Source organism: Taudactylus pleione, unplaced genomic scaffold (genome assembly GCF_031769625.1).
Source record: "Taudactylus pleione unplaced genomic scaffold, aTauple2 ptg000155l, whole genome shotgun sequence".
In the NCBI taxonomy this organism is placed as follows: domain Eukaryota; kingdom Metazoa; phylum Chordata; class Amphibia; order Anura; family Myobatrachidae; genus Taudactylus; species Taudactylus pleione.
The window spans coordinates 1,512,797-1,538,478 of NW_028284557.1; the positions used below are offsets into that span (position 1 = coordinate 1,512,797).

General features: G+C 44.1%; 3 protein-coding genes across 3 annotated transcripts in view; 1 reads left to right on the forward strand and 2 right to left on the reverse strand.

Annotated features, from left to right (window-relative positions):
- LRRC46 (leucine rich repeat containing 46) overlaps window positions 1-5,169 on the reverse strand; it is a 41,932-nt gene extending 36,763 nt beyond the window's left edge. The window contains exons 1-2 of the mRNA XM_088474579.1: window positions 5,048-5,169; window positions 4,872-4,968 (exon numbers count right to left, since the gene is read on the reverse strand). Of these exons, the coding sequence (XP_088330705.1) occupies window positions 4,872-4,968; window positions 5,048-5,057 (107 nt within the window). The 5' untranslated portion in view covers window positions 5,058-5,169. The remainder of the gene's footprint in view (window positions 1-4,871; window positions 4,969-5,047) is intronic.
- MRPL10 (mitochondrial ribosomal protein L10) lies at window positions 5,121-20,166 on the forward strand. Its single transcript, XM_088474580.1, has 5 exons — window positions 5,121-5,225; window positions 15,481-15,656; window positions 18,675-18,839; window positions 19,241-19,385; window positions 19,904-20,166. Exons 1-5 carry the CDS (start codon window positions 5,141-5,143, stop codon window positions 20,104-20,106), a joined length of 774 nt encoding a protein of 257 aa, XP_088330706.1. The 5' UTR covers window positions 5,121-5,140; the 3' UTR covers window positions 20,107-20,166.
- A 93-nt stretch (window positions 20,167-20,259) lies between these two features.
- The window catches only part of TBX21 (T-box transcription factor 21), a 36,139-nt gene continuing 30,716 nt past the window's right edge, over window positions 20,260-25,682 (reverse strand). Inside the window, exons 4-6 of the mRNA XM_088474576.1 lie at window positions 22,360-22,506; window positions 21,196-21,281; window positions 20,260-20,857 (exon numbers count right to left, since the gene is read on the reverse strand). Coding sequence (XP_088330702.1) covers window positions 20,356-20,857; window positions 21,196-21,281; window positions 22,360-22,506 — 735 coding nt within the window. The 3' untranslated portion in view covers window positions 20,260-20,355. The remainder of the gene's footprint in view (window positions 20,858-21,195; window positions 21,282-22,359; window positions 22,507-25,682) is intronic.

The following is a 25,682-nucleotide window of genomic DNA, read 5'->3' on the forward strand; positions in this document are numbered from 1 at the left end:
TTCCTAGGAGGGCAGTGAAGGGAACCCTCCCAGATACCCCAACTTTCTTAGTGAAGTTGTCAGGGACATGGATTGAAAATGTGATTCAAAGCCAATTGCGTCATCATCACCCTGCCTCTGCTGCGTGACACCACAATTTTGCCACGTTGATGAGAATTGCATCACCACACACACTGCACTTGCCACTTGGACCTCACCTTCGTGATTTGCCATCTAGAGTCTCCAAATGATGGCAAGTATGGATTACACACATCAAGAAGCCAGTGGTCATCATACAGATGTGTCCTCATACACTATATGGACAAAAGTATTAGGCCACACCTGTTAATTATTGAATTGAGCTGTTTCAATCAGACCCGTTGCCACATGTGTATAAAATCAAACACCTAGCCACGTAGTCTCCATTTGCAAACACTTGTGATACAAAATGGTTCGTTATGAAGAGCTCAGTGACTTCAAGCGTGGTACTGTAATAGGATGCCACCTTTGCAATTAGACTTTTCGTGAAATTTCATCCCTGCTGGATATTCCATGGTCAACTGCAAGTGATATTATTAGATAGTGGAAGGGTTTAGGAACAACATCAACCCAGCCACGAAACATTAGACTGCATAATATCACAGAGCGGGGTCAACAACTGTTAAGGCGCATGGTGTGTAAAAGTCACCAGGCGCATGGTGCGTAGAAGTCGCTAACACTCTGCTGATTCCATAGCTGAAGAGTCCCAAACTTCCACTGGCATTAATATAAGCACAAAAACTGTGCGGCGGGAGCTTAACGGAATGGGTTTCCATGGTCAAGCAGCTGCATGCAAGCCTCACATCACCAGTCCAATGCCAAGCGTCGGATGGAGTGATGTAAAGCGTACAGACACTGAACTGTGGAGCAGTGGAGACGTGTTCTATGGAGTAACTACTCATGCTTCTCTGGCAGTCAGAAGGGCGAGTCTGGGTTTAGCGGATGCCGGGAGAATGTTACCTGTCTGACTGCATTGTGCCAACTGTGAAGTTTGGTGGAGGAGGGTTAATGGTATGGGGCTGTTTTTCAGGGTTTGGGATAGGCCCCTTATCTCTAGTGAAGGGCAATTTTAATGCTGCAGCATACCAATACATTTTGGATAATGTTATGCTTCCAACTTTGTGGCAACAGTTTGGGGAAGGCCCTTTTCTATTCCATGATTATGCCCCAGTGCACAAAGCAAGGACTAGAAAGACATGGTTTGAGGAGTTTGGTGTGGAAGAAGACTGGCCTCATCCCCATCTTTGGGATGAACTGGAACAGAGATTGTGAGCCAGGCCTTCTCATGCAACATCAGCGCTGACCTCATAAATGCTCTACAGAATGAATGGGCACAAACTCCCACAGAAACACTCCAAAATCTTGTGGAAAGTCATCCAAGCAGAGTGGAAGCTGTTATAGCTGCAAAAGGGGGACCAACTCCATATTAAAGTATTTGTATTTGAATACAATATCATTACAGTCCCTGTTAGTGTAACGGTCAGGAGTCCGAATACTTTTGTCCATTTGTGTACATCTAGCCTCAATACACCATACAGTGCGACTTGCTTGGCCTGAGTCAGCAGCCAGGTCCTGTGAAACTCCGCTAGCGATGGGCATCTTTTTTCACCAAAAATGCATTTAAGCCACAATGTGATGCGACTAAAACGCATCAGTAGACTGTGCAGATTCATTTGATAAGTGACACTTGTATATATGCGTGCACTTTGTATAAAGATTGAGACAAATGCAGTGTACACATTAAACAACCCGGCAATCTTCCCGATGGTCGGGGAGATTACCCTTAGCCCCAGACCACACAGGATTGCCGGTGCACACTAAACGATTTATTGAAAGATGGAATGATCATCACACTGCACCGCATGCGATATCGTGTAATTGTCCATGCACACGACGACACACGTGGGAGTGCGCAATAGTGCGTACACACAAACGATGTGGATGATTTGTCGTTCCAAATCATCTAGTGTGTACTCAGCTTAAGTCGCACTCAGATATGCAAGTGTTGCATATCAAATTAATCAGCACAGTCTGCTGGTGTGTGCTAGTCGCATTGCGACTTAGACACATTTCCTATGAAAAAAGTGTGTGCAGACCGCCCGATAAGTCGGACGACGGATCCCCTGTTACCTCGCACGGTGCCATCGCATATGGGAGCTTTAAGGTGTAAATTTACCAAGATTCGTGTTGGTCCCGATTTGTCCCATTTTTCAACTCTGATAGGATTGATCAAAAACGGCTGTTTTTTTTTTCACTTTAAAAATCAGGAATTTACCAAGCTCCCGGTTTTGACAGGATGGTTTTGTTTGATGGTGTATTTGATCCATCCTGTCCGTGTTGAAGCCCCAAGTTCCCTGCCCGATTTTCTCTCCCGAACAAGCAGCCTGCACATATCAGTGAAATATGTGCAGGCTGCTTGGTTTTTCTTTTTTATATGTGAAGGGTTAATTTTTAGGGTAAAATTGATGTGGGGTCCCCCCAAAAGCCTAACCAGCCCTGGACTGGTCAGCCAGTCCTGGTTCCGAAAATTATGGGGAATAAAATGTGTAGGCAGGGCTGGATTATAGGGAGGGCGATAGTGGCGATCGTCCTGGGGCCCCCACACACTGTCCCCGGCCCCCAGGGCCGGCGCAACCCGCTCTGCAAGTCCTGCACTGCAGGGAGACGCCAGGCTGGAGAGACGCTCTCCCTGCAGCAGTTCTTGCTTCTGTCGGCTGCCGCTGCATCTGTCACACTGAGACAGGCAGCGGCAGTCTACTGCTGAGCTCTTCATAGATGATGGGGGAGAGGGATGGGGGAGCGCTAGAGGCAGGGGGCTGATTAACAAGCCGATCAGCCTGAACTGAAGGAGGCTAAGCTGCCGGGGTGGATGGCTGAGCTTCTGCTCCTCCTCTCTTCAGCTCTCTCCCTGCCTGAGAGATTGTGACGCTGGGAACAGGCAGGGACAGTTTGCAAAACATTTGCCAGTTTACAAGTGTTTTCAGACACTGTTGATTACACTTGTATAGTGGCAAGTAGTTTGTACACTGTCCCTGCTTGTTCCCAGCGTGACCCTCTGACCTCCCAGCCAGAGAGGATGTAGGAGTGTCCTGGTTTAAAGAGATTATATGGTAAGCCTAACTATATATCATTCCGATGCGGATCGGAACAATATATCGTGCGGATAGCATAATGTGTATGCCCGATCACACGTGCCCGCGGGTTGTTCATCGCATCGTCCCATCTGCTGTGCTGCACGGCAGATGGGACGATGCAATGAGTGACACCATGCTGCTAGATGCAGCATGGAACTACACATCGCAGCATCGTTCGATGCATTGTGTACGAACGGCACAATGTATTGTGCCATCGCATTGTATAGTGTGTACCCAGCTTTAGGGGTCCCTAAGAACTGAAGCTGGGAAACACTGGTTTAGCACATGCACACAGAATTGAATAAAATCCTACCGTTTCACACAGCAGCAAATATAGAATCCTAGATCCAAATTGGAGAAAGGACCTCTGATGTCACAACCATATGACTGCTACGGCAGGGCCGGTCAGCTACCAGTGTTACTATCCACATGGGGCATAGAGGGAAGAATATTAACCTGTTTGGGGAGGGGACACTTTTGGCCCCCGTTCTTAACATTGCCCCTCCCTCTTTTGCCACGGTCAAGTGGTTGTGACATCAGAGGTCCTTTACAGCACCTTGTTCTAGACCTAACTTTGCCTTTGGGGAGGGATATGCGCCAGGGACAAAGCCGAGGGTTACCTTTGGGGAGGGGAGCATTGGAGGGGGCCAAACAGGTGGCTGGCAGCGTGGTCAATTATTTACTATTAGCCGCGAACACACGGTGTCGATGGGCCTGACAGGTGCCAGCAGGGGTTGGGGGCGTGGCGCCCCGTGTGATTGTACAGCTCGCCCGCCACTAGAAACGCCCCTGAAGGTAGCCAAATTTGTGGACTAAACCATTCTGAGAATTAACTTGGAAAAACTGCTAACACACATCTCAATAGTGTCATTACTACCTAGTGACTTGATAGGTTGAATTAATATTTCTATCAGGGCTTCTTGGGACCTCCTTCCTTCCTGCGCCTCGGCAAAAACCACAACCCAGAGAGCTGAAACAGCGCAGAGCAATAGGAATCACACATTTGCAACCAGGCAATTGCTTACATTATTTAAACTATACTAGAATATTGACAGTCTAGTTACTAATTACAATTTCACATGTTCTAAGTAATTGACTTTGGAACAGTTCTCATAAATGTCCCTGCAGACTCCAAGACCATCAGAGAGGCCAGCAGAGACAGTCAGAGAGGCCAGCAGAGACAGTCAGAGAGGCCAGCAGAGACAGTCAGAGAGGCCACCAGAGACAGTCAGAGAGGCCAGCAGAGACAGTCAGAGAGGCCAGCAGAGACAGTCAGAGAGGCCAGCAGAGACAGTCAGAGAGGCCAGCAGAGACAGTCAGAGAGGCCAGCAGAGACAGTCAGAGAGGCCAGCAGAGACAGAGAGGCCAGCGAAGAGGCCCTTGGAGACCATCAGAGAAGCCAGCGAACCCAGAGACCATTGGAGAGCCTTGTATACCAACAGTGTGTGGTTTACAAAATGTAAATACTAAGATCAAAGCACAGCCTCCTATCACATTTGCACCTTACCCCCTTTATGTAACTGTTATATAACCTATGCCACAGGCAAATGTAAAGTAAAGAAGTAGTAAAGTAAAGAAAAGAAGTAGAACTTGCCAATTATGATCTTAATGTAAAACTAAGAAAAAAAATAAAGCACTAAGAAATAATAAATAAAGCCAGCTGACATTATAAAGCAGTGAGAAAGACATTGTCATTTTATCAACAATAGTTCTACTTACAATGACTCCTGTGTATTCCACTGTAAAGAAGGGTCTAAATTTCTCCTCACTATGGCACCCTGTATGGATCCCGGGACCGGTGTGTCCTTCTTGTCCCCTACAGCACACCAACATGGTGTAAGACAAACGTGGCCGCATACAAGTGCCTAATGCCCTGTTATTTGTGTCATACTCACCTCCTGCCATCTTATATACACCGTTAACAGACAAGACAAAGCTTCTTCCACTTCTAACCGCGTCACCCAGTTGCTAGGATACCACTGGCTCCCATGATGCTGTGCGGCGCCTCGAGCGTCACCTTCACTTCCGGGAACATGACGGCGGTCCTGCTGAGAGGAGCGGCACGGGAATTAGGTGAGAGCACGTGACCGTAACCGGAACACCCCGGCAACATTAATGTGACCTCATCTATATCTGCGCACAGGGTGACAGCGCGGCCATGTAATGCAGCACATTGCACTTACATCAGTTATGTCGTTTTTTTCTACATTCATTTATCTGTGCGTATGACCCCTCTGTATCTCACCTGGGGCTCGGCATCGTCCGGTACAACTACAGCTGCTGTGGAACTATACTTCCCAGCATGCCTTGCCACAATTGTAGCATGCCCTAACAGCCGAACAGTAGCAGGGCTTTATTGGATGTGTAGTTCCACAGCGGTTGGACGGCTAAACGTTGGCTACCCCGGGTGTAGACTCTCAGCTATGATACCAACATTTAGAAATACATACTGTACACATACTGGTGTTTAGTATCAGAGCATATTAATGGTCCGCTCTCACACTTACACAACAATGCCATTTTATGATCTTGTATATACTGCTCTTTTGTATAAATGTGGGAACAATGCTACTCTAAAGCAATGTAACCTATTGTTTACAATGAACCTATCCCCACATGCATGCTAGTGTTGGTGTGCATTGCATTTAGGTTTTCCAAGTGCTGCTTCTACATTCACTTGGTTTGGATTGGGCAGAGCCGTAACTAGATTTTTTTGGTGCCCTGGGCCAGGAAGAACTTTGGTGCCCTCCATCCCCATTTTTCAAATAAGACGCCTGTCCGAAATAGGGATGTGTTTTCTTATGGGAAAGAGGCATGACAAATCTGATTTGACCGTATGATGATGAAGGGGCACTGATCCTGCTGTACCGCTGTTATCCAGATGTCACTGCCAGATACAGTGTGAATCCAATGGCTGCAGTGATGATACAAAATAATTATGCAGTATAACTCACAAGCTGTAGATGTAGCATAGTAAAGCCACAAGCAGAAGCCTGGAGTCGGCAGTATAGATCATTGGGGTAGATGTACGAAGCCCAGAAGCGGTATCAGCACACGTTATGTGCGCTGATACCGCTTCTCCCCGATGTATGAACGGGGGTCTGGGCGGTAAATGACAGGGGCGCTCTGCGCCCCTGTCATTATCGGCGCTGCTATCTACAAGATAGCAGCGCCGACAGCCTGGGCTATGTACGAACGGTCAGATCGTCTGACCGTTCGGCCGGCTGTAGCTGTCGCTATCGACAGCTACAGCCTGGCGCTAGCCTATCCCCACAGCAGGGACAGCGCTGTCCCTGCTGCGGCGGCTACTGGCTCCAGGGCTCCACGCGGGGATCTCGCGATACTTGCGAGATCCCGCGAATGCTCAGTGGAGCCGGCCGGGAGAGAGAGACAGCGCATCAGCACTAGGCTGATGCGCTGCTGTCTCTAGCGGGTAGCGCCGGAGGGGGGAGTTAACGCTCCCCCTCTCCGGGCGATGAGATGTTTATACATCTCATCGGTAGTGCTTCCTGCTTCGCCTCGGTAAAGAGGCGAAGCGGGAAGCGTTATAGAGGCACGGTAAGTGCCGCTATAATACATCTACCCCATTGACTGAAGGTAAAGGAGGAGTGTTACTTGTAGTGTATATACAGCAAATATTAGCAGTGGGGAGATACGTGTATGGTACACTTACCGGCAAATGTACTTGAGGTGTGCTGGTAACACCTGGGTCGGGAATCGGTGGCTGTGTTCAAGGCTGGCATCAGAAATTGTGTGGCTGATAGCTCCATGTGATAGGTTTGAGTCAGGGGTATGACAGTATTTTGAAAAGTGTGTATTAAATAAAAGAGGATGTGACTGAAGTTGTTTGGGGAGGTGGCCAAATAGAAGAGATAGGGGCCACCAGCAGATAGCGGGGATAAAAGATTAGAAAGCTGCCAGAAAATTGACAGGCCTGAGCAGCGCACGCTGCCCTGCGGTGCCATGGCACATGTCGCACCACCCTAGTTACAGCTCTGGGATTGGAGATGCATAGTAGCAAACAGGCTGTATGTGGTTTCATGTAAGTATTTTTATGTAAATAAATATCAGTGGGTATGGAACTTTACAGTGGTTTTCACTTGGCCCCATCTAATCTTGTTACTACTTAAGAAGAAGAAAAGGAAAAGTACACTAATTGATATCTTGGTAATATAAAAGTAACAACCTTTATTAATTTCCTTTAAAATCGTGCAAAGTTAAACAGTAAGGAAAAATCTAAAAACAGCAAAAGAATAGAAAACTGTAATTAAAACACTAATATCAATTAGTATAATGCTTTAAGCAGGCCAACTGTGGCTAAAGTCCCATCCTACACGCAGCTTTTACCAACTCTTGTTGTGTGACAGATCTAAAGGATGATATGTCCTGCAATTGGGATCCTATTAGGGTTGTTATAAAAATGTCTTTGGGGAACTAAAGCAGATATAAACCTATGTAGTCATCCCAGATTGCATAAAAGACATCCTTGTGCATTAGGTGTACAAGCTAATTGGAAATTGCTCCATACATCTGATGAAACCAATGGGTTTGTGTACTAAATAATGCTCTTATAAAGTCCCTATTATCTGCAGTTTTGCCAGCAATTTGGACAGCTTTATATTGCCTTTACGAAATGGTCCCCTTTAAATCCCATGATTAAAACCACAGTAAATAAATCTTCCAAGTCTCTGTGACTAAGGAAGGAGGGTCCATTGATTTTCATTCTTCTAACTTGGGACATTTTTTTGAGAATGCGTTTCACCATACTTTGCAGTGGTGGCTTCTACCGTTTTAAGTGAGGAGGCTGCGATTCAGGTTGGTAGTCCAGCCTCTGGACACTTGCACAAAAAAGAACAGGAAAGAGATAAATGTGCGGCCCCTAATTAAAGTCCACCACTGATGATTTGGGGTATGTAGCTTAGAATCGCTTAAATAGGAAAACATAAAAAAAATTAGAATGATTGCATTAGTGCATCACAGACACAAATTATATGATTTTGGAGCACATCTGGCCAGTAGAGCTTCTCTAATTAAATAGGAATGATGGTAAAGGAGGCAAAAGTGTCCATCCCTGATATGAATAGACTAAAGTGGGGAGAACAGAGATTTTATGTTGCACGGTTTAGGAAGTTGGAAATTTGCCTACCTTTTGTATTTCTATTCTGTTTAAATGGACTGCCTTTGATATATAAAATCTTAGGTTTGGGTGTAACTGTTTAAAAAAATATTGTATCTTTGTATAAATAGAACAGGGAATTATTTTGTTTTTGGAGTATAAACGATACAAGTTACTAAATATTTTGTCCATTCTGATGCTATAAGTAACATAATAGTCGATGTGATAGTGTGCATCTCCCTATTAACAGAACAAGAACATCTTTATCTTTCATATATTTGCTACTTAAGTACAACAGGACTGACTTTGATATTTGAAGCTCTCAACATGTTGTTTAATGTTTGATCACACAGAACCATATTGCATGTCTGCATCTTATTGCATAAGTAGTTATGTCAATATTATAAACACTTTATACTCTAGAAAATATAATGAATCAATCTGTGAGAACGTTAAGCTGGCTATAGACTGCACAATTCGTGCAGACGGATAAGGGGAGGAGTGACAGCCCGATAATTTTAGTGCCTCCAGACACTGCAAGATGTATGAAGGCGATCTCCATTCACGGTGTGGAATAGACTGACTGACTGACGGTCAGGAGGATTGTACAGGTTTAATAACTAAACGATCCAGACCGTTTTTTTCAACAATTTCTTTGGCTGATCTGGACAATTATAGTCCATTGTATGGTATAAAGCTGTGTACACACACTACGCGATATCTTCAACGATTTGGACGATTTCAACACATCGGATGACAAATCGTTAAAAAATGTGTAGTGTGTATTCACTACATCATGGGGTCGTCAGCCTCATTGTCTGATCTTATGTGTAGCATCTAAGACAGAGCTCGACACATTTTTGTAAAATCTAGGAGCCATCTTAAAAGTTTAGGAGCCAGACCAACATCCATTACCAAAATTATGAAAGCTTGTATAGACCCTCAACCTTGTAGTAAGCCCCCTGTAATAGTGCCCCCAGTAGTAAGCCCCCTGTAACAGTGCCCCCAGTAGTAAGCCTCCTGTAACAGTGCCCCCAGTAGTAAGCCCCTTGTAATAGTGCTCCCAGTAGTAAGCCCCTTGTAATAGTGCTCCCAGTAGTATGCCCCTTGTAATAGTGCTCCCAGTAGTAAGCCCCCTGTAATAGTGCCCCCAGTAGTAAGCCCCTTTAAATAATACCCCCAGTAGTAAGCCCCCTGTATTAGTGCCCCCAGCAGTAAGCCCCTTGCAATAGTGCTCCTAGTAGTAAACCCCCTCTAATAATGCCCCCAGTAGTAAGCCCCCTCTAATAATGCCCCAGTAGTAAGCCCCTCTAATAATGCCCCAGTAGTATGCCCCCTGTAATAGTGCCCCCCAGTAGTAAGCCCCTTGTAATAGTGCCCCCAGTAGTATGCCCCCTCTAATAGTACCTCCAGTAGTAAGCCCCATGCAATAGTACCCCCAGTACTAAGCCCCCTCTGAGTGTGCCACGCACACACACACACCAAAAAAAAAAAAACAGAATACTTACCTTAGGCCAGGATCCTGTGTCCGCTGACATCTGCCGCTCTTCGGAACTATGGGAGAGACGTCATGACGTCTCTTCCATAGTGCCCGTGTGGGGAGCCAGACGCTAGAGCTCAGGAGTGAGTTCCAGCTGCCGCCGCTCCTCGTTGCTGTGGGAGAGACGTCATGACCCGTGGGGAAGCCTGACGCCAGAGCTCAGCAGCTGCGGGGAGTCGGGTGCCCGCTGGTAAAATTTCAGCGGGCGCCCGACAAATGGAGCTTCTCTGCGGTGGCGGGGGGGCTGGCTTAGAAATCTTAGTCACCATGGCGACCTGGCGCCCGGGATTTGTCGAGCCCTGATGTAAGATCAGGCAATGCTGCTGACGATCCCATGCAGTGCTATGTGGGGGGGGGCGCGGCATATCGGGCCTGTGAGCAGCCGGGTCATGTGTCGGTTCGCTGGGTACACACATTGTTTAATGTATACCCAGAGTCTGAGAGACACACAGGCTGGGGAATACTTTGAAACATAGTAATCAAGATATAGCAAATATTTTAATTACCTATTGCTGTACGTTTCTTTCTACCTTTCATTTTTATGTTGCTGAGATTTAAAAAACAAAAAAACAGTAAAATAATTAAATAAAAAATAAACATATTTGATTAAATTAACACAAGACTAATACAAGTTTTATATTTTGTTGAAGACACAATAAATGTCATATTTTAATGCAAATCATACTAGTGCACTGCTTTTACAAATCTCTTTTCCCATCCTGCTGAATATTGTCTGTTTTGAGTTTTGTTTTTTTGCAGTAGCACCTGATTGAACCTGGTGCCTTTTTGTGTGTGTGTGTGTTATGTAGGTTTGACGTCATTGGTGTGCTGGAAACCCTTACATAAGTACATAAGAGTTTTAAAGAATGCAAACACTAGTGAGTTATGAAGCCAAAAATAAATAAACCAATAATCTTCTATTATAATTAGACCATAATAGCAGTAGACTATATTGACAGTATTTGAGGACCAGTTAGGTCTAATGATAGCCTTTGAGTTATGCCATATATGTGGTCCCTTGGTCTAAATGGCTGTATTGGCCTCAAACTGCTGTCTTTATCATGACTTCACCATGGCTTTAACTATCCCATGTTACTCTCTGGGTCTCTGATTGATGACTGGTCCATGACTACTCTCACCTCTCAATTATTTTGTTTTGAAAGACATTCTTTATATTTTGGCCAGATAATATGATTGAATCATGAGAAAAGAGGTGCTACCTAAGATGGCCGCATGTGGACTATCCAGGTCAGAGAAGCCTTCATGGGAATGTGCAGTCAGAAAGCGGGAGATGGAACAAATCTTTGAGGAAGATAAAGTTGAGTAGTTGCTAATAGCAACCAATCAGAGTCTGCCATTTACTTTAGCACAGTCTATAAATGACAGAAGCTGATTGGTTGCTGTGGACAACTTCTCCACTTTCTTTAAGTTTTGATACATCTTCCCTAAGAGTGCGCACCTCACTTTAGAAAGCAGAAACTTTGCATGAATTTAAGGTTTTCCTACTATTTTTTCCTCCATCATCAGTGCGCAGGGTTTTTTATTTTGGAATTAAAATTTCAAGTCAGTTGAAGTTTCTACAAAGATGAAAAATAAAAATGGAAAATTTAATGTTAGCCTTCTCTTATTCATTTGTTGATACCTTTTCATGTATTTAATTTTGTACTGCGCCATATTTTCCCATATTGTCAAATTTATTTTTTTTTTTATTTTTTTTTTATGGAATCCATGACTTGAATATTATACTTATTAAGGGCCATATCCAGTTAGATGCGAAAAGCCACGTTTTGTGCAAAAAGTTTTTGTTGATGCAATCTTATTGCCGGAGTTTTCGCACGTGCGAAAAATTTTCACCATCTCAGAGCAAGTGAAAAGTTGTGCAAAACCTCTATTTTGAGATAAAGATGTGGGCACTTGGTTCAGGACCCCTTGGACACCCCCCTAATGACAAATTAGGCAATAATAATTTTTCCTTAGCATAATTTGGCCAATAATGACATGTCATGTTTGGGGTGAAAAAGTAAAATGTGTTGGAAAATGGGTTTAAAGTCGTGGGTCTGATATTTTGGGGGCTGTTTTGATGGGATATGTGTTTTAAACATTGCAGGTGGCTGCACCAGGTGTATTTTTAACAAAAATAGTTTAAAGTGCACTTTTATGACACAAAAATATACTTGCACCCATTTCAATGTACCCCCCAATTTAACTGCAGCATTTATTTTGGCCCAAAAAAATAGATCCACTACACACCAATACACTCCTAAAATGATTTCCTATGTCACTTAGCCTTTTTATGGGGTACAGACAGATTTCCCCAAATCTTTCTGTACCTTTCACAGGTGACTCTACTAACAGTTTTTGTGCGAATGCATTTTCATGTCTTTTGTGAAAGGATAGTGTGAAAAACAGAAGTGCGCGTAGACAAAAAGTTGCAAAAAAATCACACCAAAAGCCCCGAAGTGTGCGAAAACTTCACCGATGTTAAGTTTTCGCTTTATGGCATCTAATTGGATATGGTTCTAAAACTGGTGGCATTCCCTTTGTTAGTTAAAGATACAGAAACTTTAATTATGGCGATGTTGTGTCTGGTCATTTTATATATATATATATATCTCCACAATATTGTGTGGCACTCCACAAGTCATTGTGGGCCGTTGCCTTGCTCCAGGTGCCTTCCTAAGGGGGTATGTGCCCCCAAAATATAGTGTACCCTTATGTGTATCCTGAAGAAGGGGTTTTGACCTCGAAACGTTGATTTAAAAAACACGCATGTTCACGGAGTCTCTGGAGTGCCGCCTATCTTCTACCATATCTATAGATATATATATAGATATATATATAGATAGATAGATAGATAGATAGATAGATAGGTGGGGCTAGAAAACCCACCCATTGTGTAGATTTATTTTTAATGCAAGTATACACTTAATGAGATGTGGGCCAGATTATGCCAGTGTTTTATTGGGAAACTTAGTGAAATAGTACGTTGCATCTGAGAGCAGGCTGTGTCTCCTTCATCTCTAATAAGCCCCTTTTTGCACAATTATATTATAAAAACGCATAATCATTAAAACCAATATATTAGACTTGATTGAGTCTGAGAAGATATATACTGTAATGTGTCCCATAAATATAACGGGCGAATACCCAATGCTGGCAAAACGGGGAATTGGCCCGATATATGCTTCATATATGGGCCCGTTAACCCAATGTTAGATCAAACCAGGTTGCCATGGCAACTGAAAAATGCTACTCATTGTCCTTTCACCCTCCACTTTTTTCTTTTTGGAAGGCAATTTGTACAGACTGCTCCCTTAGCAAACTGCTCTGTTAGCAATTGTTTTCCAAAATAATTATGTTCTGTGTGATTACAGAGGCTAAAGCTGTGTTTGTTAGAAACCATGGTCAGATCCTTACCAGTGTTTCACATGTGACAACCGCTTACAACATACTTCATAGGAGTTTTAATTTCTTGGAGCCATTTACTAATGGAATCACAGTGAGTGAATAGGTTGTAGATCATTTGGGTGTCACAAGCTCATGCAGTGTGCTAAGGAGTTGGGCACAGGTTGGTGTGTGCTATAGGGCACATGATGTTGTAGTTGCTATGGGGAGCTACAGGTTGGTGCAGTTTGCTTTTGGCTGTGCCATATGCTAAGGAGGGGTCCCAGGTCGGTGCAGTGTGGGACAATAGACTGGTACACCCTGCACCTTTCACAACTCGTGCATTTCCTCTTTCCTGTCTGGGGTGTTGCTCTCTGCTCTGGTACGTCTAGTTTGTAGCTCAGCAGTTTGTTGCATCAGCTGAGTGTGCTAGAAGCACCAGAGCACAGAGCAACACCCCAGGCAGGAAAGAGGAACTGCACAGGTTGTGACAGGTGCAGGGTGCTAGATTGAATACTAGACTGGTGCAGTGTACTATGAGGAGTGGGGACAGAAGATGGTGCAATTTACTATGGGAATCCACAGATTGGTGCAGTCTGCTTTTGGATGTACCACTGCTATGGGGAGCCACAGGGCGGTGCAGTGTGAGAACATGTGCCGCTTCAGTGTGCTGTGGATGGACCTCAGGAGGTCACAATGTGCTATGAGGAGGTTACAGTTGGGCACAGTGTTACTGGGAGCCCATATGTGGCCACAGTGTACTAATGGGAGGCAGAGAGACTATTGATGATACTACATGCTTATGCAAATGCTATGGGGGTACACAGTCTGATAAACTATACTCACAGTGTGCTATTGTGAGGCCACTCATTAGTGGGTACAGTGTGTTGTTGCAAGGCCCCAAATGTAGGAGCAGTGGGTTATGATCGGCCATTGATTGGTAAAGTGTGCTATCGGGAAGCCACACATTTGCGAGCACAGTGTGTTAATGAAAAGCCACTCACATGTAGTTAAGGTTTGCCAGAGGGAGGCCTCACACATGTGGATGCAATGTTCCGGCAGAAGACTGCACAGACAGGCCGGCACAATGTGTCACTAGGAGTCCATGCACTGTGTACTGATGCAAAGTGGGGGCCTCAGCGAGATAGACCATGGTTATCTCTTAAGCAGTTTAGTGTATTGCTGGAAATTCTTAGGAATGAAGTTATGTTTATGTTAAATTTGTTTCAGAGGTTTATTTTTCAAATAATATGCAATTGCAAAGATGACTTTCATCTTTTATTGTTGCTTACTGCAGTGATACAAGATGTGTTGCTACTACAATTTATTATTACTGACCTATGTAGCGATGTCCTCTCATAACCCTTCACCTGCTTTTTGTGTTCTAGAAAGGAGTTATTAGTGTTTAATAGTTATACCCTTTAATATCCTAGCACCAAAAATATTTTCAGGGTAATTGAATGTTGAGCTATGTGCCATCAGACATGACCGTGATGTCCAGTTGCATACATTAGTGTTTAATATCTTTGCTCATGTTTCTGCACACATCTAGGGGGTCATGGAGTACCACCACCTGATCATTCCAGCAGCACTTCGCACACATCGTTCAGAATGCATGCCCTCCATGTAGCTTACAAATGGTTATTATAACCTTTCTGGGTACTAATCTGTAACTTTTATATCAATATTCCTTGGGCTGCTATAAGCAAATCACAGTCTAGAGCAGCAGGTGGCGCTATATATTGTCAAACTTTTGAAATTTATAAAAAAAAATTGTAAATCTACTTTTTAATTAACTTTTTTTCTTTTCCAAATCCTCTTACCTTATAATGTCCTTATTGTTATACATGTCCATTGATTCTGTACTGCATTAGGATTAGGGTCCATGTATTATCTGTTTTCTCCTCTAATCTATATCTTTTCACCCTTTCTTATATTAGGACATTCATTTAGCTGTTACTCTATCACCCTTTTATAACCCATTGTTTAGCTCACATTTTCAACCCATATTTTCTTAGTTGACATTATTAACCTCACATCACATTCTCCCACTTTTCTCGCTCTATTACACTGTGGGAGCCATTCTTCTCTCGTGCCTCCCCTCACTGCTGTGATGTTGGTTTCCCTTCCTTTATATACCATCCACGCATTCAATTTATTTCTTCAAGCACCCTCAGACAGTGGTTTCTGCTATTCACATAAAAGCATGTTCTACCCTCATGTCATCATTGCTAAGTGCTCAATCTTTTTGAATTGCCAGTACCATCTTATTCTCTTTTTCTTCTCAGCCTGGCTTCCATCGCTGCAGTGTGTTCGTCATGGCTCCAAAGCTGTCACTCGTCACAAAAAGGCCATACACTTCGAAAGGCAGAAGATATTGGCACTCACAGAATACATTGCGCCTAAACCACTTTTCGATGAAGCATGTGTGAAACCCAAGACCCGAGCTGCTGACACAGACAAGGTAATATTGAGGTACACTTCCCAAAGAGCTGCCCCAAGGCACAAGACACTGCAAAGGGCTGGCTAACTCCATGAACAAAAGGGAATAAATGAAAACATTAGCTTGTGTGTGTGATAGACGCATAAGGGTATTCAATTAGCGGCAATGGCTGCGAGGTGCTGGCTTTTCAGATGTTTTTTCTGGCAACCACCATAAAGGTTTGCAGGGAAATTTGCCATGTTACTGTATCAGTGTGCAGAATCATTGAATACCCCCTATACACTAATACACACTGATGGCTGGAAATCCAAGAAAGAAATGTAATGATGAGGCCTTATACTGTATAAGGCAATACGAGTACATTAAAGAACTCCATGTAAAGTATAGTTTTTGTAAAACAACTTTTGCTTCTAATTACACGGTTCTCATGTCCAGGACTGCCATAGGTCCAGTCAGGATTTCTGACATAAAAGGTTATACTAGTTAGGAGGAAAAGCAGTGTTTTACAAAAAAAGAAATACAACAGTTTTACACATTTTAGTTTTGCTTTATAGTAAAATGAAGGCGGGCATCCCCTTTTAAACCGCTATAACGGAAAGTTAATTCTGGACAGAACAGCTGCAGGTGGCCCCTAAGCCACCTGTTTTCCGCCACCAAGTAAGATGATATAAACTGGAGCCAGTTACGTAATGTATAACTAGTGCGAGCAACTAAGCTGAAACTTTGCCTGACAACAGGAGTACAAATCTGTAATTTGCTGGCTTTTATATGCAATAGGGTTCTCAAGATTATCCTGCTACCAAGCTTGAAGGGTACAATATATTTGTGTCAGCCAATACAATATTTATAATATATTCTCTCTCTGTTGTTAACGCTCCAATATTTATCATAGAAATGCTTGGGGGGTGGCGTGTAATCATATTGGGACAGTATCTGTTTGTCACACAAGTGCTCATTTCTGATAGTGTGTCCACTTTTTAAGGCCAGCTTTAAACACATGCCAAAACTGGTGTTCTAGTGAGGGTGGCATTCTAAATTGGATAATGTGAAATACAATTCATACATTTTATGAATATCTTTAAGCTTTATTTTGACAATTAAATCCTTTTTTTATTTAAGTACTGTATGCAGACTTGGCACAAAGTGGGCCTAATTCAGTTACTGAGGCAATGCAGATGCTAATGCGCATAAAGTCTAAAACCCTAACTGGGGGCCTCATTCACTAAGGATCGCTCTTCTGCTTATACGCATGCAACTGCATTGCTAATATCAGCGGTGATATTTTAATGTTTGCATTCACATTGCGATTGCAGACTGACATAAGGACGCCCACTTCCCCTTACTCACATTCGTATACTTGACCAACATAGTGAAACAATCGATAACATCGAGTAACATTGGACAGTTAGAGAAGCCCAGACCTTACTCGGGAATTGCATATTTATGCGCACGCTATGGCGCCTCAGACGGCATCTGGTACCGCAGTGGATAATTTATGCACGCCCCTGCAATGGCGATGAAACGCACTGGCACGCCTACATTCGACCGACTACCCCCCGTCAACACCCACAAACGGCACTTCCTGTCAATCATTCTGCTATGGGTCTGCGTAGTCACTGCGTTCTCAATTCCTAACGCATTACCTAGCTCGCGCACTACGATGCATGCGCGGTACAAATTAATCGACCGATTGCGTGCTTATAAGCAATTACGTTCCTTGCTGAATCAGGCCCTGGGTGTGATGGCGTATGCAATTGCGTATGACATCTCTATAATCCATAGGCTTTTCAGGGTGGAGAATGGGAGGTGAGCTAAAGTCATCGTAAAAGAAAAAGCTGTGTCATGGGCTGTGTTCCCAATGGCATAATCACAGCCTCTGAGGCCATGTTTGAGATGAATAGCCTGGGTAACCCCCAGGCTACCGCAAGTGCCGATGGTGCATCCGATGGTATGCCAGTGGCGGAGTGCTTGCAATCACTATCGCAGTTGCACAGACCATAGAGCCGGAAAGTGGGCATCTCAGTGCTTGTACTCTTCTTCACATGCTGGCGCACAAGGGAAAGGCTGAGATTAGCATTTGCTTATTCCCGGAGCCGCTGTTGAGACAGTGGTTGTACTAGCGAATGCATTAGCGTTCATTTCTGAATCAGGCCCAGTGACGGGTCACAACTTGCGTGAGATTTACAGAATGAGCAACATTATAATGGATTCCTAGTTTAAATATTCAGTTGTTCTTGAACAAACATTGTATGTTCGAAAGTTGAATTTAACATTAATCTAAAGATATTTCCTCATTTTCACGGCTGGTCCAAAGTAGATGCAGACTATTCAGCTACTTCCCCTAACACTTGCCAGGAGAATGGGTTGTACAATGGCCACCAGGCAATATGCTCTGCATTGTACACTCATCGTGTACAATGGGCTCTGCATTGTACACTGGCCCTCAGGCAATGGGCTCTGCATTGTACACTGGCCATCAGACAATGGGCTCTGCATTGTACACTGGCCATCAGACAATGGGCTCTGCATTGTACACTGGCCATCAGGCAATGGGCTCTGCATTGTACACTGGCCATCAGGCATTGGGCTCTGCATTGTACACTGGCCATCAGGCATTGGGCTCTGCATTGTACACTGGCCATCAGGCTCTGCATTGTACACTGGCCATCAGGCAATGGGCTCTGCATTGTACACTGGCCATCAGGCAATGGGCTCTGCATTGTACACTGGCCATCAGGCAATGGGCTCTGCATTGTACACTGGCCATCAGGCAATGGGCTCTGCATTGTACACTGGCCACCAGGCAATGGGCTCTGCAGTGTACACTAGTATATTGTAAGCAACATAACATTGTGCTGGCATAATGTGTGTGGCCTGGGATCACAGTTTGGTTTAGTGTGTAACGTCACAGTATGTAATTGTGATGAACAGTGCTTGGGGTTCTTTTGAAACTGGGTGGGTGCAAAACGCTTGTCTTGCCACTACTTTTAATGTGTTAGTTTGAATCGTATAACTAATGACAATTCTTTTAATCTTCAGGAAAATCTACTGGAGAGGCTCCTGTGTTCCCAGCTAGAGGCTGTTATCCGGGATAGTAAAATGGTGGCTGTGTTTCAGCGCAATTACCTTCCAGCTGATGACTTTCTCCTTCTGAGACACAGGCTTTTTAAGCATGAGATCTACATTAAGACCTTTTCTAACCAGGTACTAATGGTAGGAAAAAATACTCAATAGAAATGGATAGGGCCTGCATCTGAGTTGAGAATGAAGCAAGAAAGAGCAAGTAACTGTGCACCTTAGTAAACCCAGGCTGCACTGCAGGTGAGGCAGATGGAAAATGTGCAGAGCCACTTAGATTTGGGAGGGGTGTGTCCATACTGAAACCTACATTGCAGTGTAATAATAAAGTTGTCCAGCATGTGTGGGCTACATGCAAAAGCAGCCAGTATTTAGCACGCTTATATAAATGTATGTATTTGCCCCCATTGCATTGCTACATGGTTTTCTAGGTACACAGTTACTTACTCTTTCTTGCTTTATTCCCAACTCAGAATCAGGCCCATAGAGAGGATCTGATTACTCACTCTGCTTTTTTCTGTTTCCAGATCATAAGAAAAACTCTGGACCATTCCCATCTCCAGGCCATGCTTCCACTGTTCATGGGACAAACCTTCCTAGTAGTGAGTCCCCAACCAAAGGCCAAGGAGATGTTACAGACAATACGGAATGTGTCACAGATAGTGCTACTGGGTAAGCATCCCGTTCATGGGGTGTTTAGTTGCTCTCAAATACAGAATATTTATATAGATTAAAGCAACCTTATCCTCAAGCATTATCTAGGCTTATTTGCACCTACTGCAGGGATGTATATGCTAGCTTAATGTATTCCCTTTGTATTGACTACTAATGAACTCAGGACTGCTGTCTGACACCTCTTTGCCTGCCCTCTGTCATTTTCAGTTTTTTTCCTTCAGTTACATCATGTCTTACCTCCAATTATGTCACATGTAATTAGTCAAACGCCTCTGGGCAATTATATAAGAAACTTATTGTTGCACCTTGAAATATAGAAGCATTATACAGAAGACAAGGCCATGGCAATTGCATAGAGTTTTACTAACCTCACACTCTCTAGGTAACTTTTTATAAAAAAAATGGTAACTTACAATTTATAGTAGATACAATGTAAAATGTAAAAATAAAAGAATACAAATATTGTTCATTTAATAAGTACCTGTGGGCCATTCGGAGTTTGTTTTTCTCTCCAGGAGCCTGTATTGAGAACAGACTGCTGAGCAGACAAGGAGTTGTGAATTATTCCAGACTACCCAGCATGGAGGCATTGCAGGGCCAGCTTGTAGGAGCCTTAACAATGATGACCTCACAAACTTCAAATCTGCTGACACATCATTCTGCACAGCTATGCAACATGCTCGAGCAACATAGCAAGGAAGAAGCCAAGAGTTCTTGAAAAACCCTAAGTATTGTCAAGGACATGATTCTAATAATTACATTTAATAAAAATATTGTGTAGTGAAAAATGTGTTGTGTATAAAATATTTTATTCACATGACAATAGAGGACATGAAATTCAGTGTCAACTTCTACATAGAATATGCTGTAATTTACATTGGGATCAGCTGCAATACCCCTGTTCATGGTCATGTCCTGACTACAGCTTCAGTGCAATGTTCACGAGTGCTACCATGTCTTTAATATGTTATTGGCTGTAAAACCCGCAGAATGGCATGTCTGTGTCCCTGTCACATGTGTCGGGAGAGCCATCTGATCTGTAAGGTGACAATCTCCTTCGTTTGCTGTCCTCTACATAGATTGTGGGGTCTCCCCAGTGGTTGGATTCCTCCTCTTTTGCTCGATTGTCGATAAAGGGATGAAACCAGCTTGAGGGTGTAGGGCTTGGTTTGGGATGGTACTGTGCTGGTCCTGCCCAGGGTGAGCCCAAGGTATCCGTATAATATGCAAGTGGAGGTGGCTGGGGATAACACTTCATTGCATAGGCTGCAGCCATTTTGCCTGTTGTGTCATAAGGGGTGTAGTCTCTGTGTGGAGCAATACCTTGTGAGGACAGGTACCAAGGTGGTGGTTCTTTCTGTTCCATTGAGTAGAAGCGGGTGGTCTGCAGTGGGTCCTGCATGAAGGGTGGTGGGCAACGGACTGGTGGTGAAGGAGTAAGGCGTTCTCCAGATGGCTGGACACACAACCTTCGAAAAGAAAAAGGATGTAATCACTTTATGCAAGCTTATGAGCATACAGCACAGTGATAAACCATCTTTTGGTGGACCTGACAAGCCCAGCAAATGAAGATAACTCATCAACACTCTGAATGTGGTGCAAGGACACAACGTTCTAGGGCCTAGTGAACACTTAAGCTGCATTTTCATGAATATTGGTTGAGTCCTCCACATGGCTGCCTTCCCTATATCTTGAATATGGGTACACGTTGCAAAGAGGTGGGGGCATTTTAACATAAACAGCCCTGCCCAAATGTCAGCAAGTATCACATGTCATATGTCTACAAGAGTTTTGAAACTGTACTGACCCCATCATCACACTGGATACTTGTGAGTCACAGTGATCTCGGAATCCTTTAGCAAATGGATTATGATCAATTTTCAGCTGTGTGATCTGCAATACAATAGAATTTATAGACACACAAACACAAGTCCTAAGTTTATTTTTATCATTAACTTACACCATAGAAGTAGGTCAGATGAGGTGCAGCGCAAAACTGTCTTTGGCAGTGACTCAATTTGCACAGGTGCATATAGATTTCTGCCAGTTAGTATGTGCTTGTGGAGTAAGGTGTTGGCATTTGCAGAAGAGCAATGTTTGGACTGGCTGATAAGGAGGTCTTGGGTAGCATAAGGGTGTCTCTTTCAAAGAACAGATCAGATGCACCAGCATGGGTAGTTTTGTGGAGCAGTGTGTGAAAATGTACATTCAGTTTAGAGAAAAAATATTTTAATAAAAAAAAAGAGGTGAGGATGCATTATTAGGAGTGTCTTTGATGTTTGGAGGGGAGCAGAACCTTAGCCACTGAACAATAGCATTTTTTGGGGGGGTTTGCACCAGCTGAGCTGGAGTAGAACTGTGTTCCTACGTCACTTTATAATGGGATATGTTTCCAGTTGCACTTTGGGGGAGAATGAGGTGCAACTAAATGTTATTATATAAAATATTATTGGTTTTCTAAATAGGAACATTTGCATATTTATGTTTTTGCAATGGATCAGCTTATGTTTTATGTTTAGTTGCACGACAGTTGACATTGCTGTCTTCCAGGACTGAGGCCAGGGTGCCATCTGTGAGGTGTTGGCACTTCCTGTGTAAGCATGAGTTTCCCCCAGATGCTCTGGCTTTCTCACACAGTCCAAAATATATACTAGTAGGACAAAGTTTGTGAGTGGTAGAGAATTTAGACTGTATTATCCATAGGGGATGGACTGATGTGATGACTAAACATTATCTTTCAAAACACTATGTAATATGGTGGTGCTGTATTAATAAAAATTAATTTGTCCTTTGTCAGGTGACACATTTTACTTTCTCTAAGTTTGTTGTATATGGACACATACACAGTATAGTTTTATTTAAATATGGCTCTAAAATAGTTGTTTTACTGTCCAGGAATTACTCTTTGTTTTATCTAATGATAGCACACAGGACACAACCTGAACTATTGTTGTATGTATTCTATACTCACATCAGCATTCTGATAAGCAGTGACTGCTATGAATTGTGTCTCTGCAAAGGTGAATGTGTGACTTTGAGACTCAGGGGCTCCAGAATCTGGAATGCGTGTAACAAGTAGTCGCGGCTGGTACTTGTGAAGTGACTGCAGAACCACCATCTGTGAGATCAAAGGGGAAATGTTACAGCTCATCTAGTATTTTGATTGTTATATTGTAACTATTATTATCTAGTGCTCTAACACAAATTAGATAAAAGACTATAACAAAATGCTTATTTTGTGCAAATTCATTAGAGCCAGTACAACCTAAAGCCAAATCTAGCAGGCTGGCAAGGTTCCATTGCTACTTGTATCATATTTTATGCTGAGGTAAATTAGTAATCCTACCACTGAGTGTTAATATTATATAAATGTCATCACTATGCACAGATGATGCATTGTCAATCCCAACCCCAGGAACTGATCCCTCACATGACAAGTAAGTGTCTAAGGCAGCAAAATTATTGTGATTCCTCAAGCACCCAGGAATTTACTCTTATGTGCTGGGGTAAAATTATTAATTTCATCCCATTGTACCAATGTTAAATTAAAAATTCTACCCCTGCATACTCATGTATTTACTAACCTCAACCCTGTATGTATTGAGGCCATCCATGTCATTACTACCGCCCCTGTGTACCGCTTTAGTTATTAATCCCTTCCCTGTGTACTAATGTCACACTCTTGGTCCCATCCCTGTGCACTAATATTATACTATTAGTCCCACCCACGTGTACTAATATAGTAATATTATACTATTGTAGTGATCATTCTAGCACTCTGAACCTGTCACAACACCTGCAGTTCCTCTTTCCTGCCTGGGGTGTCACTCTCTGGTGCTTTTTGCATGTATTTTAGCAGTTTGTTGCATCAGCTAAGTGTGCTAGAAGCACCAGAGCAGAGAGCGACACGCCAGGCAGGAAAGAGGAACTGCACGGGTTGTGACAGTTGCAGGGTGCTAGAATGAACACTATATTAATCCCACCCCTGTGTACTAATATATTATTAGTCCCACCACTGTGTACTAATGTCATACTATTAATCCCACCCTTATGTTCTAATGTCATGCTATTAATCATACTCTTATGTACTAAGGTCATGATATTAATCCCACCGTGTACTAAGGTCATGATATTAATCCCAGCGTGTACTGATGTCATTCTATTAATCGGACCCCTGTGTACTAATGTCACACTATTAATCCCATCCCTGTGGTACTAATACGATGCTATTAGTCCCACCGCTGTTATCTAATGTCACACTATTAATTCCACCCGGAATCGGTATGAATTACCGCCGGACCTAAACCCGGCGAATGAAATATCGACGCTGGAAGGCCGGCACATGAAGATCCCGACAGAGGTAAGTAACACTCCTAACCTTCCCCTCCCCCCCCCCCCCCTAACCTCCCCCCCCCCCTAACCCTAACCTCCCCCCAGGGGTGCCTAAACCTAACCCCCCCCCCCCTCCCCGCAAACTAAACCTAATGGTGCATACACATAGTCAGATTTTCCTTCAGATTTGTACAATAACTTTTAAAAATTGTTCAATATCTAAAAGAAAATCTGACATGTGTCCTGCAATGATGAACGATGTGCGTTCCCGTTTGTCAGATAACGATATCTGACGTCTGATGTGTTTGCAGTCAGATTTGATCGATTTTCATTCATTTTAATACTGTAAAAAATTGTTCGTAGTTCATGTAATCGTTGGTCAAATCATTCGTCGTTCATCGTTCGTCTGACAGATCTGACCGTGTGTATGTACCATAACCCTCCTGGGGGAGGGGTGCCTGACGCTAACCCCCCTTCCCCTAGCCTAACCGTAATACTCCCAGGGGGGGGGGAGTGCCTAACCCTAAGACCCACCGGGAGTCCCTAAACCTAACCCCCCTACCCCGCGGCTATCACCTCCTGACGCCCGTGTTACCTATGTTCGGTATGCCGGGCGTGGGGCTAATGATAGGCGTCATTATTTAGACGCCTATCATTAGTCCCATGCCGGGATTATCCCATTCCAACCCTATGTTGTATTGTCATGCTATTAATTGCACCCTTATGTACTAAAGTCATATTAATCCCACCATGTACCGATGTCATGTTGTTAATAGGAGCCATTTACACAGGACTGGTGCTAGGCTTCCAGCGCCGGTCCTGTGCTGCACAGCTGAGCCCCTTCCCTCCCCCTGAGCGCTTGCCCAATAGCACCAGGAGGAGGGTGGCAGGCGGGCTCAGACTGTGCATAACACACACATCGCCGCCAGCACTCGCGGTGATGTGTATGTTAATCAGACAGACAGACTCTCATTGGCTGCTGCTGCTGCACACACATCACTGCCGAGCGGCAGCGATGTGTGTGTGAATCAGCAGCCAATGAGAGTCAGATAGACTCTCATTGACTGTTGCGCGCCCACTGCAAGAGCCGGGCTTCCGTCCGGCTCCTGCAGTGGTAATGGGAGAAACGTCATGATATCATGACGTCTCTCCCATAATGCAGAGCGGCCCGTGCGGACGGCGGTGGGAGCAGGAGCGTGGATACAGGTAAGTATTTCTCTTTTGTTTAATTTTAGTGTGTATTTCGGGGGGGGGCGTGCTCTATTACAAAGAAGGGGACTACTACTGGGGGGGATACTACTGTGGGCACTGCTTCAGGTGGGCGGGGACCAGTACTGGGGGATACTACTGGGGGGGACCACTACTGGGGACAACTACTGGGGGGGGATACTACTGGGGCACTGCCTCGGGGGGGGGACCACTACTGGAGGGATACTACTGGGGGGGATACTACTGAGGGCACTGCTTCAGGGGGGGACCACTACTGGGGGGATACTACTGTGGGCACTGCATTGTGGGGGACCACTACTGGGGACTACCACTGGGGGGGGATACTACTGTGGGCACTGCATCATGGGGAACCACTACTGGGGACTACCACGGGGGGGGGGGATACTACTGTGGGCACTGCATTGTGGGGGACTACTACCGGGGGCACTGCATCAAGGGGGACTCCTACTGGGGAACTATATAAAGGGCACTGTATAGGAGGGACTACTGGGGCAATATATCAGGGGCTCACTACTGGGGGCACTGCACAGGGGGGTCCACTACAGGGGGCACTGAAAAGGGAGAACCACTACAGGGGGCACTGCATAAGGGGGACAGCTACTGGGGGCACTGTATATGGGGGATCACTACTGGGGGTCTGCATATGAGGGATCACTACTGGGGGCACTGTATAAGGGGAACTAATGGGGGGCTGCATAAGGTGGACCACTACAGGGGGCACTGTGTAAGGGG

Bases quoted from the DNA above. Each gene is read 5' to 3' on its own strand.
- MRPL10 (XM_088474580.1), top strand. From the start codon at position 5,141: ATGATGCTGTGCGGCGCCTCGAGCGTCACCTTCACTTCCGGGAACATG. The intron at 5,226-15,480 runs GTGAGAGCACGT...TTTTCTTCTCAG, and splicing joins AGGAGCGGCACGGGAATTAG to CCTGGCTTCCATCGCTGCAG. The intron at 15,657-18,674 runs GTAATATTGAGG...TTTAATCTTCAG, and splicing joins GAGCTGCTGACACAGACAAG to GAAAATCTACTGGAGAGGCT.